Genomic DNA, 14,091 nt, shown 5'->3' on the forward strand with positions numbered 1-14,091 from the left:
GAAGTCACAAGTTATTCAATTTTCCCCAATCCTTCCCATAAAGTCCCAAGTGCAGCATTTCTCATTTTATATCATTTTCAATTATTCAAGTGATTTTATTCTTCATATCCATGGATCTTTCATCAACCATTTTCCTTATCTTTTGTGAGGATCTGCTAATTTTTGAAGATCTGGTATATTTTTGAGCACGTTATTGGATCACGGAACAATTGTGACGTTAGGCAAATTGCAATGGGTCCAGACCTTTCTTAGTACGTGTTAATTCTAGCCATGACCAGGCTTTCAAAGCATTTTATCACAGTAGAAGTTAGTTCTACTGGGCGAATATCGTTGAGGCAGCTCGCACTACTCTTCTTGGGTACCGGGATGATTGATACCCTTTTGAAACAGGTGGTAACCTCTGACTGCAGCAATGAGAGGTTGAAAATGTCCTTGAACATTCTGGCTAGTTGGTTAGCACAGATTTTCAGTACCCTGCCAGGTATGCCATCAGGGCCTGATGCCTTGTGAGGGTTCACCCTCTTCAATGATGTTCTAACATTGTCCTCAGGGACTGATATCACAGGGTCCTCAGCCTTTGGAGGCTTTTGTTAGGGTTCCGCTGGATAGGATCATTTAGAAGGTTAAATCACATGGGATCCAAGGTGAAGTTTTCCATTGGATTCAAAACTGGATTAGTGGAAGAAGGTTAATAGTGGAAGGATGTTTCTCTGATTGGAGACCTTTGTCTAGTGGTATGCCGCAGAAGTTGGTATCTTTATCTGTCATTTAAACAATTATCTCTGTTGAAAAGATCATGTTTTTATATTTGTAAACTGTTAAGTCAGAGATCTTTACAGCACTCATTGTCAGTGACTCTTTGAGACTTGATAGGGTATTTGTTCATTCCTTAATAGTGCCCCAAAATTTAGTCATATTTCTTGAAAATTCATGACAGTTTACAATTACTTTTCAAAGTAATTGTGACTACAAGAAACAAGAAACCCTCTTGTGGGGCACAGTTTACAAGGTGTCTACTGACATGAATCTTGGGAAGGTCACTTCACTCTTGAAAATAGTGCCACAAAACAGGATATGTGAACACTTAGTTCAATGTCTCAACAACATCTAGAGTACAGATCTGGAATGTGAACCTGAACTTTGTGGTTGCAACGTTCTATGTCAGAGACAAGAGAGTTGGCAATTAATGTGACAAACACACATACTAAAGATTTTGGCATGCATATTTGAATATCCACATCAACTGCATTGAAAATCAAGTTATGACCTACAAAGAAGCTAATGTAGGTTTTTAATAGTTTAAAATTTATTTTGGCGTACAGATTTGTGATGGGGAAATTAAAACTGTGCAAAAAGGGTGCACATATTCTTTGCAGTTATACATGACTCCACATTTGATTCTAAATAACTCATTTCCAAGAACAGTGTACTGTATCTACTGGGGCATTCTGCATTTATTTTGTACACCAGAATTAATTGTTTTTCTCTATTCTTAACCATTAGGCCTTGATGATTGCCTGCAGCAATACATTAAGAACTTTGAGAGAGAAAAGATCAGTGGAGATCAACTTCTACGTATCACTCATCAGGAACTAGATGAGCTTGGCGTCACACGTATTGGCCATCAAGAGCTTATTCTGGAGGCAGTAGACCTCTTGTGCGCTTTGGTAAGTGTCTCTCCTGTGTTTGCCCATTCTAATCAGTGGATTTCAAAACAATCAGTCTCTTGGTGTTCTGACAGAAAAGGAACTTTTGCTGAGCCACAAGGAAAGAAGAGTGAGGGGTGCAATTTGGAAAGCTCTCTTTCTGAGATCCAATGTGGACTTGATGGTTTCCTTCTTTGTTTGTAACATTCCATGGTTATCTTGCGACATGTAACTCTTGGTAAGGAGCCTTAAGATATATTTACTGTTTCAGTTTCTTTTTCCCTTCACCTTTGCCTTTTTGGGGGGCAGAATGGGGTGGTAGAATGATTATGAATAAAGTTTAAGGGTTACATTGTTTGTTTTATAAATGTGATAGGTTCTTTGTGTTTAAAATTCTTCAGTAATTTTCCTTTCAGTACTGCTGAATGGTTCTGTGTTACTGGGACCAGTGAGGAACATCATGTGTTAACAAGATTTTTATGTTAACAATTTGTATTTAGACAAGCGAATAAAGACAAGGTAAATGTCATGCGAAATGGGTTTTTGCTAATGCTTGTTCGACATAATGATAATTACCAGTGATGCTCTGTAATCCAATTTCCTTTTGTCACTGTTGTAGCTTTACATAGCTTTTGTTTCTCAGGTACTTAAAGTAAAATTAACCTCCGGAAACAATAAAGTGGCAAAAAGTAACCTTTATCCTGGGTAACCTTCTGAGAAATGCAATATTGAAATGATAGGAAACATGATTGCAATGCAGTTAAATCTTACCTGCTGAACATCAATTGAACAAAATCATTTTTAAAATGTTGTACTGTTATTCATGATCAGTAACATATTTGGAACCCTTGGATAAAAAAAAAAACATTGGACACTGGAAATCTCCTATTCCATCATTTCTTATGTGAGACCATAGAACAGGTCAGCACAGGAACAGATCTTTCAACCCACTGTCTGTGCCGAACATGATGTTCAGATTGAACTATCGCTTGTACTGTTGGATATCCTTCCATCTCCTTCATATTCATTTAACTTTCTAGAAGCCTCATAAATGCTACTATTTTATTCACTTCTACCACTACGCAGGTAGCCTGTTCCAGGCATCTACCACTCTCTGTTTAAAATATTTGCCCCACTCATCTCCTTTAAAGTTCCTCCCCCTCACCTTAAATGCATATCTTCTCATGTGTGATGCTTTTAATCTGGAGAAAAACATTTTGACCCTACCACTGCTTCTTATAATTGTATCCACCTGTTATGTGGTCCACCCTCAGCCTCCAGCACTCCAGAGAAAACAATCCAAGTTTTTCCAATTTCTCCCAATAACTTTTACAGTCTAAACCAGGCAACATCCAGGTAATTACTTCTGTACCATTTCCAAAGATTCCACATCCTTCCTGTAAAATGATGAACAGAATTGCATATAGAATTCCGGGTATAACCTGACCAAAATTTTGGATAGCTTTACCATGACCTCTTACTTTTATTTTCAATTCCCTGCCCAATGAAATCTAGAAAACTCTCCACCTTCTTTACCTTGCAATGAGCTATAGACCTGGATCCCCAGACCCTTCTGCACATCAATACTTTTAAGACCTCTATCTTTATCTGTATATATTCCCCTTACATTTTACCTCTCAGAGTGAAATACCTCACACTTCTCTGCATTAAACTCCATCTGCCCTTTCAGTGCCATCTGTAACTGATCCAAATACCATTATATTTTTTGATAGCCCTCTACACTGTCCATAACTCAACAAATCTCTGTATCATCTGCAATGTTTTGACTGGAAATGTATAAGCTCTCCTTTCTCTAGCATAGCTAAGATTCTGTAATGTTTATTTAATTGCACATTCCCTCCCTTTAACCTTAGTTGGTGTTCACTAATTACTTTCTGAGGGAATTAATCCACTCAATATCAATTACTTTTAATTGGAAACTGTTCTGCCTTTGCATTATTTTCCAGGTGTTGGAGAGGAAGAATTTATTTTACAAAAAGTAATCAGTCTGAAGTATTGACCTTAATTCACTCTACACAGTTATAGTTTGAAATGGAAACTTTGAACACTTGTAGTATTTTGATTCTTTTTAGTGTTTGTCATAATCTCAGGTTCTGTTTTTGGTTTGTTTCTTTTTAAGTGGTGTTTCTGTGATGGTGTTCAAAGCCATTTAGCTCACCCTTACTTCATGCTTCACTGTTGTTTGACAATTTAGATTATGTCACTCGATCATTTCTTTTGTCAGAATAAGCACGCTTAACTGCATTGAGAGTTTTGCCTGTGCTTTGTGCTACACCTTTTCAGGCTTTGGTTGTCTTTAATGTGATGGCTTGCAACTTTTATCTGCAACTAGTCTCAGGACTGCAGTGCAATCAAATAATTCACTGAGCTGCAAACCATGCAATGCTGGTATGGAATCAATCTGTGAAAAGAGAAACAGAGTTCACATTTTAGGTTTTAAACAAGAAAGTCTGCAGATGTTGGGGTCACAAAAATGCTGGAGAAACTCAGCAGGTCATGCAGCACCCATTGGAAGCAAAGGATAACCAACACTGGGCCTAGGCCCAAACATTGGTTACCCTTTGCTTCCTATGAATGCTACATAACCTGCTGAATTTCTCCAGTACGTCTGTGTATCACATATTAGGTTGAAGACCCATCATCAGAATCCACTTAATCTTGATTTGAAAATGTAAATTTTCCATTGGTGAGGCAACCTCTATATTATATAATCATTCTTCCCCATTAAATGGAAGAAAAATTTCCCAACCTCATCTAAAATGGAGTTAAGATACAGATCAGCCATCAACTAATTTTTCACTCATTGCTGCAGCGACATAAATATAACTGCTGCATTTTTTAGAAATGAGGTAAGGATAGTTTGATTTTAAAAAATGGAAAATGCAATTGCAAAGTTCTAATAGTGATATAAATAATGTAAGTTGTCCTTGATACACAGTTGTCCAAAAGAAGGAACTATGCAGTGGACAATTTTTTAATTATTACTGCTGAAAAAAAATCACATCATTATGAGAATATTCTGATTGCTTGTTCATCTGAAAATGGCCTGAAAGCAGAAATAAAAATTGGACACACTCCTTATCTCATGAGCAATTCAACCTAATGGTTTCAAATAACAAACAGACAATCCTCCTCATGAGCTTGCTGCCCAAGAATTGAAAGTTAATTGTCCCTCATCAAAGTCAAACCCTTAATTTCACTCTAGCTATTTTGTTTACTGCAGATGATGTTCGACATCTGACTCTGGATGTTACTTAGAGTAGAAAATGTAAAAGACTGGTACACCAAACAGCAGATGAAACAGTTGAATGTTTCATCATCACATATGATGAAGAACATTGCTGGCCAGATGTATTTACAATAGAAAGGACGGCAAAATACATGATTTGAAATCCTTATCCTCACTTCGTATATTCCTGTATTTTGTTTTACTCATTAAGTAGTATCATAACTTCCAAATAGATTATTTGTTTGGATATAGAAGTTTCATTTGAGAACACAGGTTGGCTTTCCATTTTTTGATGAACAGAATGCAGATTTGAAGTTTGATGGATATCCAAAACAGTTGATGTACCTTGGTGCAAGCATTGACAAAGAGTTTAATATCCAAGCAGAGGCATTTATCTTTCTGATTGGCTCCTTTGTAAATTTTAGAATTTTTCCTGTGATGAGGTCAAGGAAACAAGCCGATTTTAGCAAGCAATGATCTGGAGTTATATTTTGCTGATTTATACTTTTTTGCTCTGCCAACCAATGAAATTGTGCATTAAGTTGCACAAACATCAGATTATTTTAATTTACCTGATTAGTGAGGAAATATCATCAAAACAGAGAGTGTGTGATTCTAGTTTTGTGTTATATGAATGCATATTTTTGCTACATGTGAATGCATTTATTCGGTTGTGGGGAGAAGAGGAGAAATGTAACTGAATGCCCCAAATTACATCATACACTGTGGTTATTGTAACATTAGTGCTACAGAATGTTGCATGCTGGAGTAAGTTGTGTTTTATTGTGGCTGAACAACTCGTATATGAACTGCTCTTGATTACTAAATAAATAATTTATAATTTTGATTTGCTAGGAGAAAATTATGGGGAGAATTTTAAAAATGGGTTTAATATCAGATATATATAAATGGGTGGCTGAAGGGGCTGTTTCTGAGCTGAATCTCTCTAAAACGATGACCCTTTGTGAGTAGTCCAGTCGCCTTGAACAAACAAGGTATTTTGCATTTTCTTGTTATTGTTTAGAACAGTGCAACATTATGCTTGAATAATACAAGAATAATGTAGTATCTAAGAAATTCAACAATGCTCATGCTGGGATCAATGATCAAGAAAGCACAAACTTAAGTGATTTTTTTTCTTTAACTAGAATTATGGACTTGAAACGGAGAACCTTAAAACATTATCTCACAAATTGAATGCATCTGCCAAAAATCTTCAGAATTTTATAACTGGTCGGAGAAGGAGTGGACACTATGATGGAAGGACCTCCAGAAGATTGCCGAATGATTTCCTGACATCAGTGGTGGATCTTATAGGTGCAGCTAAAAGCTTATTGGCTTGGCTGGACAGGTAATTCTTTGAATGTGACATTTAGAGACTTTGTAGGAACAATCAGAATGACAGTTAGCAAGGTTATCAGCTCTTTTGAATCAATACAAGTCTAATTTGCTTTAACTCTTGAATGTTCCAAACATGCTCATTCCTTCCATGCAGCAGTTGCTTTTCATTTTGTTGCCTCTGAGTACCTTACACAGGTGTTTTGGAAATTCAAAATATCATGTTTAGAGGACTTAACTACTCATAGATACAGAAGCTGAGTCATAATTAATCAAAATACTTGATCCCTGGATTTTGTTGGGCAAATGTGTTTTCATGGACATCATAAGGGCACTTTTCTTAGATGTTGCTTTTTTTTAGTCAAATTGTGGTGTCTGCAGCAGCTTGTCCTGAAGGTAACTGCAGACTTTCAGCCACTCCCAGGTAAATCCCAGATTTGTGTATAGGCACAGTGAGTCCAGTACATGCTGAGTGACAGGTGCCGTTGCATCTGCTCTGTTGCTGCATTCCATGTGGAGTCTATTGGCAGAGCCAAGGCATGCTGGGATTCTCTGGCATTACCTGGAAGGACACACTTCTGTTCTGACAAAGGTCAGGCCTGTTGTAGGATCTGAGATCACCCTCCTTTCAATGGGAATTCCTTTCCTGGAACTTAGGAGGAACAATTTAAGTCATTTGTTTTTTGAAACATTCTGATGTTTTGTTTACTTTTTTTTCCCCTGTTATTTATTTATTTTAACTGTTATTTCAATTTTAGCTTTTAATCTATTTACCATATTTGTAATTGTTTCTAAATATCTGACTGATATAAAATGGTAAGGCGTTATGCCTTACATTTTTTATTTAACGTGGCTGTCTGGAATCCCTGGTCTCAAAACCCAACACCAACAGAGAAGTCACTCAGCCAGGAAAATCTATTCACACAGCCTCCCTGCAAGGTGCAATTCAAACACTGTCACTGCCCTGACAGCACTGTGATTGGATTAACACTTCTCTCCAAGGAACTGTTGTGATCCTCATCTCTCTGCTATGGTCTGTGGGTGGAGGCCCTCATTTCTCTCTTTGAACATCACCTGCCTGTGCTTTGCTCCTTCAAAACCAACCTGTCCAATCGTAGTAAAAACACGATGGTGTAGAAACTCAGCAGGACAAACAGCGTACTTTATATAGCAAAGATGAAAATAAATAACCAATATTTTGGGCTTGATTCCTTCATCAAGGTGTGACCATCATAGCTATATCTTCCTTCAAGATCTCTGATCTCCCTCTTCAGTCTGCTCTTTTTCAACCATCCCTTCAGATGCTTCCTTTGGGCATCAAAACTTGCTGCCCACTGATACCTGTTATTTCCTTCTCCAGGTGTCTGACCTCCTTTCATATCTTTAAAAAAGAAGGTATATGACATAATAATAGGAAAAAAATGAAATATATAAACATCTTGGCAAGCATGGCAGATGGAAGATTTGCAAATGTGTCTTCATAAAATGTGCCACTGTTGAATTTGATGATTTGAAATTTCTAGAAATACAGTTTTATTTTTATGTCACAGTAAGGTACACACATACGAGCATATGCATACACATGTGCCTCCACCCACATGTAAACAATCAGATATCTTTGGTCTTCCTATTATTTATGAGTCCACATTAGTCCAGAATTTGTTTTCGTTTTCCACTTTAAGTTAATGGAGAGCCACAGATCAAAGTTAGGTGTTGCCACAAAGCAATGACTGACCCCTCCCACAAAGCATTCATCTTGTGGTTGACTGTTTTGAGTCTGATATCAATGGTAAGCCATGGAAGAATCTTTTATCTGCCAATTATCCAGTGCATCAGGTGACTCTGCACCATTCAAGGCTATTGCTGGACTTCAGTGTTTTCTGTGACAGAATTTTTGGGTTGTGTTTTTGCCTCCATGAATATGATGTGCACAGAGCCCAATGTTTATTTTCATGTCACCTGCCCAAAATTATGAAGTGCAGATGAGACCTGTGAACAGTGGTGAGCACTAGCAATGAAGTAGGTCTTAGTGGGGTGGTTGGGGGAGGTTGAGGTTCATTTTGGCCTTACTTAAAAATGGCCTAGTTTCATCTGGTCTACTGTCAGGAAGTACAATGCATCCTTTTTTTAAGGTTTTCTTCTCAATGAATGCTCTAATGTCTCCTTGATTCACCACCGAATCTCTCCTTCCCTTGAATCAACTGCTTCCCCTTCCAACTTCCTCCTTCAAAACTAATCCCCTGTTCTCTCTCCTCTAACATATTCTCCCTATGGTTCTCCCTCAAAATGCCCCTTTATCCCCATAATTTTTCCCTCTCCCATCAATCTTCTCTTTAGCCCCTCTCAGCTCTCAACTTCAATGATCTAAACCCACACTAACCCCTCATCCACGCATAAGTGTGTTTCTCTTGCACTCTCCATTCTCCATAGCCATGCGAGTTCAATGATGAAAAGCCTCTGTGGGAACGTGCTTGAGTGAACATGTACAATGTCTTAGCTTTTAAGCTATCTGGAGCTTAAAAAATAGGTTTAATCTAAAGGTAACTCTTAGTATCGCAGATGTTCTTTTCCACTTTGACACTCTCCTTAACGCTTTCCTTAATGCAGTTGTCATGCACTTGAAATATATTCTCATCTCAAATGCCTCTTCTGCTCCCTGTAAACCACCAACTTAAATTCTTCTTTAATTCTTTCTTCTGAATCTTCTTTTTTTATACTTATTATCATTCATGCAGCTCACTGATTATTGGGGTCACAAAATACTTCTGGTATTGAATTTTTTTTTGGATTGTTTTATTTTATTTTCAAATAAACATGAAATTCATCAATTACATAAAAGACAATCTTATCATCTGATGTTGATTTCGAGTAAGAAAAGGGAAAACAAGAAAAACAAAGAACACGGAAAAAGAAAATAAGGTTTCATTGGATTCATCATTCTCCTGCCAAGGGGCAAATATCCTGACTTACCTAGAAGTCCAGGTGGTTCCCGGATGCGGGGATGCGGGGATGGGGGGAGGGGGGGAGGTGGTATTGAATGTTATTCCTGCATTTGTGAAGTGCCCACAGCAGACGAGAATCAAAACATGTTAATTTGCTAGAAATTCACTTTAATCTCACCTAAATGGTTGCTGCCCTCTTACAATTGATGAAGCTACAGTTTTCACACACGTCTGATTAAAATTGGTATACTCATCAATATTCAAGAAATGGAGGGATATGTATCGTGCAAGCAGTAGAATTTTCATATTTGGCATGATGTTCAATAAGGGCACATGAGCCGAAGGGCCTGCTCCTTTCTTCTATGTCTGCATACTCGGAGATTCTACCCAGAAATAGTTCCAATCTCATAAGTGATTTTCAGCCATCTGGCTCTGGAAAAAGAATAATTATCAGTACATTTTTGTGAGTATCCATAACTGTAACTTGTTAAATAAAAGACTCTAACAGCACTAATATATTACAGCTTCCAACAAAGAATGCACTCATTCATTTCTTCTAGCACACCATGAAGTTGACTCTCTTTATTAATCTCTAGACACAACAATGCATTCCTTTCCTTCCCAAACACTACCCAGCCAAACCCCTATGACCTTCTCAATGGATCACTGCCACATGAGTGATCCTGATGCTTTCACTTTGCTCCTCCTGCAAGATTAAATCCAGTGGAGAATTTAAGAGAAACCTCAGTAGATGAAACTCAACACCACACAGAGTAATTGAGGTAGATAACACCAAGGAAGCAAAGCAGAAATACTGGAAATTCTGTTACAGTTAGCCGATGGGGAAAGAAGTTAATATTTCATGTTAAAGGCCTTCATCAGAACTTTACACAAGGGAAAATTGAATAAGGATGTGGGAGAAGAAAAATAAAGATGAATGTGCTGGCAAAGTTAGAGAAAAGCAGCATGGGCTCAGGCACAAGTGAAGTACTGGAAAAACTCCATCCCAGTATAGAAAAACTCTACTTTCTTTAGCTTTCATTAGCTGACTTACACATCAATGATCTCAGGCTTCACAACTATCCTTAATAACTTTCCAACATAACAATAGATGTTAGCCGAAGCTATGAACCAACAATAAACACATACAAGTTAAATTGTTTATTCATCCGACACTTATAAACTATCCAAGTAACCAGTGTTTTCAAAGCATAGGATATGGTTGAGCTACATGAGTTTTTCAGAATGTTTGCCCAGACACCAAAACAAAATACTTCACAAGTCCCACTTAGAATTTCTGCACCCAATGTTCAAGTTCAAATTTATTTTCACGTGGATTTAAAATGAAGGGGTAGAAGTTGTTTTGTGAGCAGACAAATGGATATCTCATACTTAAAAACACACCAAGATGCTGAACAAAAGTGCAGAATTACAGGGAGGGGTCAGTTGGTATGGGGCAAAGGCATCATAATTTAGGTATGAGGTGGAATGAGTCTCTTAATGTGTTGGCTGCTTTTCCAAGGCAGTGAGGGTTTATAGATGGAGTTGATGGAGGAAAGGATGGTGTGCATGATGGACTGAGCCACATTCACCACCTTTTGCAGATTCTTGCAGTCTTGGACAGATGCACCCTGATAGAATGCTTTGAATTATACACCTGTAGAAGTTAAGGGAATGTGGTGAAAGGCATTTCATAGTCCAAACCTACCTGACCTTCCCTAACCCCTCCATTGACTCCTCCCCAGATATCCCAATAAAGGCTGGTGTGCCCGGACTTTCCCCCTCTTGCTCCTCTACCTGGAACCTGGCCAAGTAGTATATCAGTCATGCTCATGTTTTTGGTAATTAAAGCTGTTTAATCACTCCATCATGTCGACATGATTATTGTGTGTACCACAATTTAATTACCAAAACAAAAGCTATGGAAGCTCAGTATACAGGACAAAGCAGCAGCGATCACCTAGCCCACAGACGGTGGAATCAAACCAACATCCCTGGGGTCTGCATCAACTCTGCAGCAAGTAATGGGAGAGGTTTGCCAGCGACCACGCTCACAATTAAACCCATGGAGACCAACATAGTCGTTACCTTCAAGAGGCGGTTGCACGGGATGCAGACGTTCATGCACTGCCACAGCCTGAGGAATGCTGAAGATAAATATGATCTTCTGTTTGCATCCATGGGTGATCAAGCGTTTCAAATAGAGACTGCCAAACATACGATAAGGTGATGGCCCTGCTGCAGAAACAGTACGGGACCCTGATGAACCCAATATACGCGTCAAACCCCTGGGGAGCCCTTTGCACATTTTGTGCAGGCGAGGAGAGAGCTGGTTAGAGTCTGCGGGTATACAGCGGTGAGTGCCTTTGAGTATGACGATGAGCTGATGCAGGATAGACTGCTGACAAACATGCTATCAAAGACTTCTGAAAAAAGGTAACTGTACTGGATTTGGGGGAGGCGATGGAGACTGTGGTGCAGAGCTGTGAGTCTTACACCGCTGATGGTATGGCGTTCTCATGGGGAACGAAGCACCTCCATGTTGGGATATGGCACCGACGGCAGTGGCAGCTGAGGCCGGGAAGTGCTGGTTCTGTGGGCTGGCCAGGCACCCCCAGAAGTCCTGTCTGGCCAGGAACACAGTGTGCTCAAATTTCAAAAAGAAAGGGTACTATGTGAAGGTGTGCCAGGGACAGCCCACTACCAGCCGTGCCGTGTGCAATCCAAGGGACAGGTCGCCATCTTGGGTGGGGGGGGGGGCTGTCTTCAAGACGACGATCGCTAACATCACTTCCGGCTTTGGATCAGCTATCGCTGTCTTCACCTCTGGTCCCATCCATGTGTGAGTACTGGGAGTGGCCATCTTCTGTCCATGTCAGTCTGACATATTACCAACAGGAATGGTACAATGGTGACCCTGAATCAGACCTAAACTTGGCCTCCGTGATGCTGGATCAGAACTGGCCTCACCACCTGGTGTGACCGATGAAGAACATTGAGGTAAATGATCATGTCATAGGTTGTTTGTATAACAAAGGGAGCACAGAAAGTTTTATCCACCCGGACTGAAGGTGTCTCCGGAAAAGTGCCGAATTTCCCTGACATCTAAAGCCCAGTCTGCAGAGACATGTGGGTACTGTCAGGTAGACTTAAGGGTGCGGGCAGGAAGTACATGGATTTTAAAATCATGGTCATGTCCAAAGTCTGCACTGGTTATCCTGAGATTAGACTTCCAGTGTCAGCTGGAAAGTGTAGCAATGCAGTTTGATGGCCCACACCCTCCGATCTCGGTGCAGAACGAGGAACTTGGCCTAGCCAATGAGAGTAAGCTGAAAGTATGTGTGGGCTGTCCACCCTTCGCGTCCCTCAGCCCCTGCTATTTCAGCACTTATCAGAGAATTGCAGACTGAGGAGATATAGCCCAGAGGACAGACTGTTCATTTAAACTGGTCCAGAAGCTGTTGGCCAAAGGCATCATCGAGCCCGGCAACAACCCCTGACGGGCTCAGGTGCTGGGTTAAAAGGGGTGGGGGGGGAGAAGATGGTAATAGACTACAGGCAGTCTATGAATAGATTTACATTGCTGGATGCCTACCCCCTATCCTGAATCGCCGGTGAACAAGATAGCCCAATATAGGGTCTTTTCCACCATAGACCTTAAGTCGGCATGCCATCAGATCCAAACCTGCCCAGAGAACAGCCCCTACACGGCTTTTGAATCAGATAGCTGACTGTATCAGTTCTTCAGGGTCCCATTCGGTCTGACAAATGGGGTATCAGTGTTCGAAAGGGAGATGGACTGCATGGTGGACAATCACAAACTAAAGGCAACGTTCATGTATTTGGATAATGTCACCATATGCGGCCATGACATGGAGGAACACGATATGAATCTAAGGGAATTCCTCGCCATGGCAAAAAGCCTAAACCTGACATATAATCAGAAGAAGTGCATGTTCTATTCTTTATGGCTGGCGATGCTAGGGCACATGGTGGAGGGAGGGATCATGTCCCTGGACCCTGAGAGAATGCACCCCCTTAGGAAACTGAAAGCCCTGAAAAGGTGCCTCGGGTTCTTTTCCTATTATGCCAATGGGTCCCCAATTGCGCGGACAAGGCCCGGCCATTAGTGAAGTCAACAGATTTTCTCCCATCAGTGGAGGCTCATAAAGCCTTTGAGGGCATCAATGATGAGATTGCCAAGGTGGCGATGCAGGCTATTGATGAATCCATCCTGTTCCAAATGAAAAGTGAAGCCTCTGAACACTCCAAGGCCTGGAACTCAACTACTCGGCAATTGAGAAAGAGGCCCAGGCTATCGTGGAAGCTGTGCGCCACTGGAGGCTTTATTTGGCTGGTAGACCATTTACCCTGCTGACGATCCAGAGGACTGTCATGTTTATGTAACAATAAACAGCAGGGTAAAATATAAAATGATAAGATCATGCGGTGGAGAATCGAACTTTCCATGTCCGGGAAGCTTAATGAGCCACCCGATGCTCTGTCCCGGGGAATGTGTGCCAACGCTCAAGCGGATTGTCTGAAGCTCCTGTATGACAAGCCCTGCCACCCCAGGGTCACAAGGCTGTATCACTTCGTGAGGCTAGAAATTTACCCTACTCAGTTGAGGAGATTCGGGAACTGTCCCGTAACTACTCGGTCTGTGCCGAATGCAAGCTTCATTTTTACAGACAAGTTAGAGCCCAACTGATTAAGACAACCCGACCCTTGGAACATCTTAGTATGGACTTCAAGGGTCCCCTCCCATCCAATAACAGGAATTTGTACTTCCTGAATGTAGTGGATGAGTACACCCGGTTCCTGTTTGTTATGCCTTGTCCGGATATTTCCGCAGCCGCAGTCATCAAAGCACTCTGGACCATATTCACTATGTTTGGATACTCCAACTACATAC

At 40.4% G+C, this 14,091-nt stretch overlaps 1 protein-coding gene across 6 annotated transcripts in view; it reads left to right on the forward strand.

The window, feature by feature from the left end:
- Positions 1-14,091, forward strand: part of cnksr2a (connector enhancer of kinase suppressor of Ras 2a) — a 489,894-nt gene that overhangs the window by 135,192 nt on the left and 340,611 nt on the right. For all 6 annotated transcript variants that reach the window (XM_069889984.1, XM_069889985.1, XM_069889987.1 and 3 more), the window contains 2 exons: positions 1,504-1,667; positions 6,045-6,247. In XM_069889984.1, coding sequence (XP_069746085.1) covers positions 1,504-1,667; positions 6,045-6,247 — 367 coding nt within the window. The remainder of the gene's footprint in view (positions 1-1,503; positions 1,668-6,044; positions 6,248-14,091) is intronic.

This window comes from Narcine bancroftii, chromosome 7 (assembly GCF_036971445.1).
Source record: "Narcine bancroftii isolate sNarBan1 chromosome 7, sNarBan1.hap1, whole genome shotgun sequence".
In the NCBI taxonomy this organism is placed as follows: Eukaryota; Metazoa; Chordata; class Chondrichthyes; order Torpediniformes; family Narcinidae; genus Narcine; species Narcine bancroftii.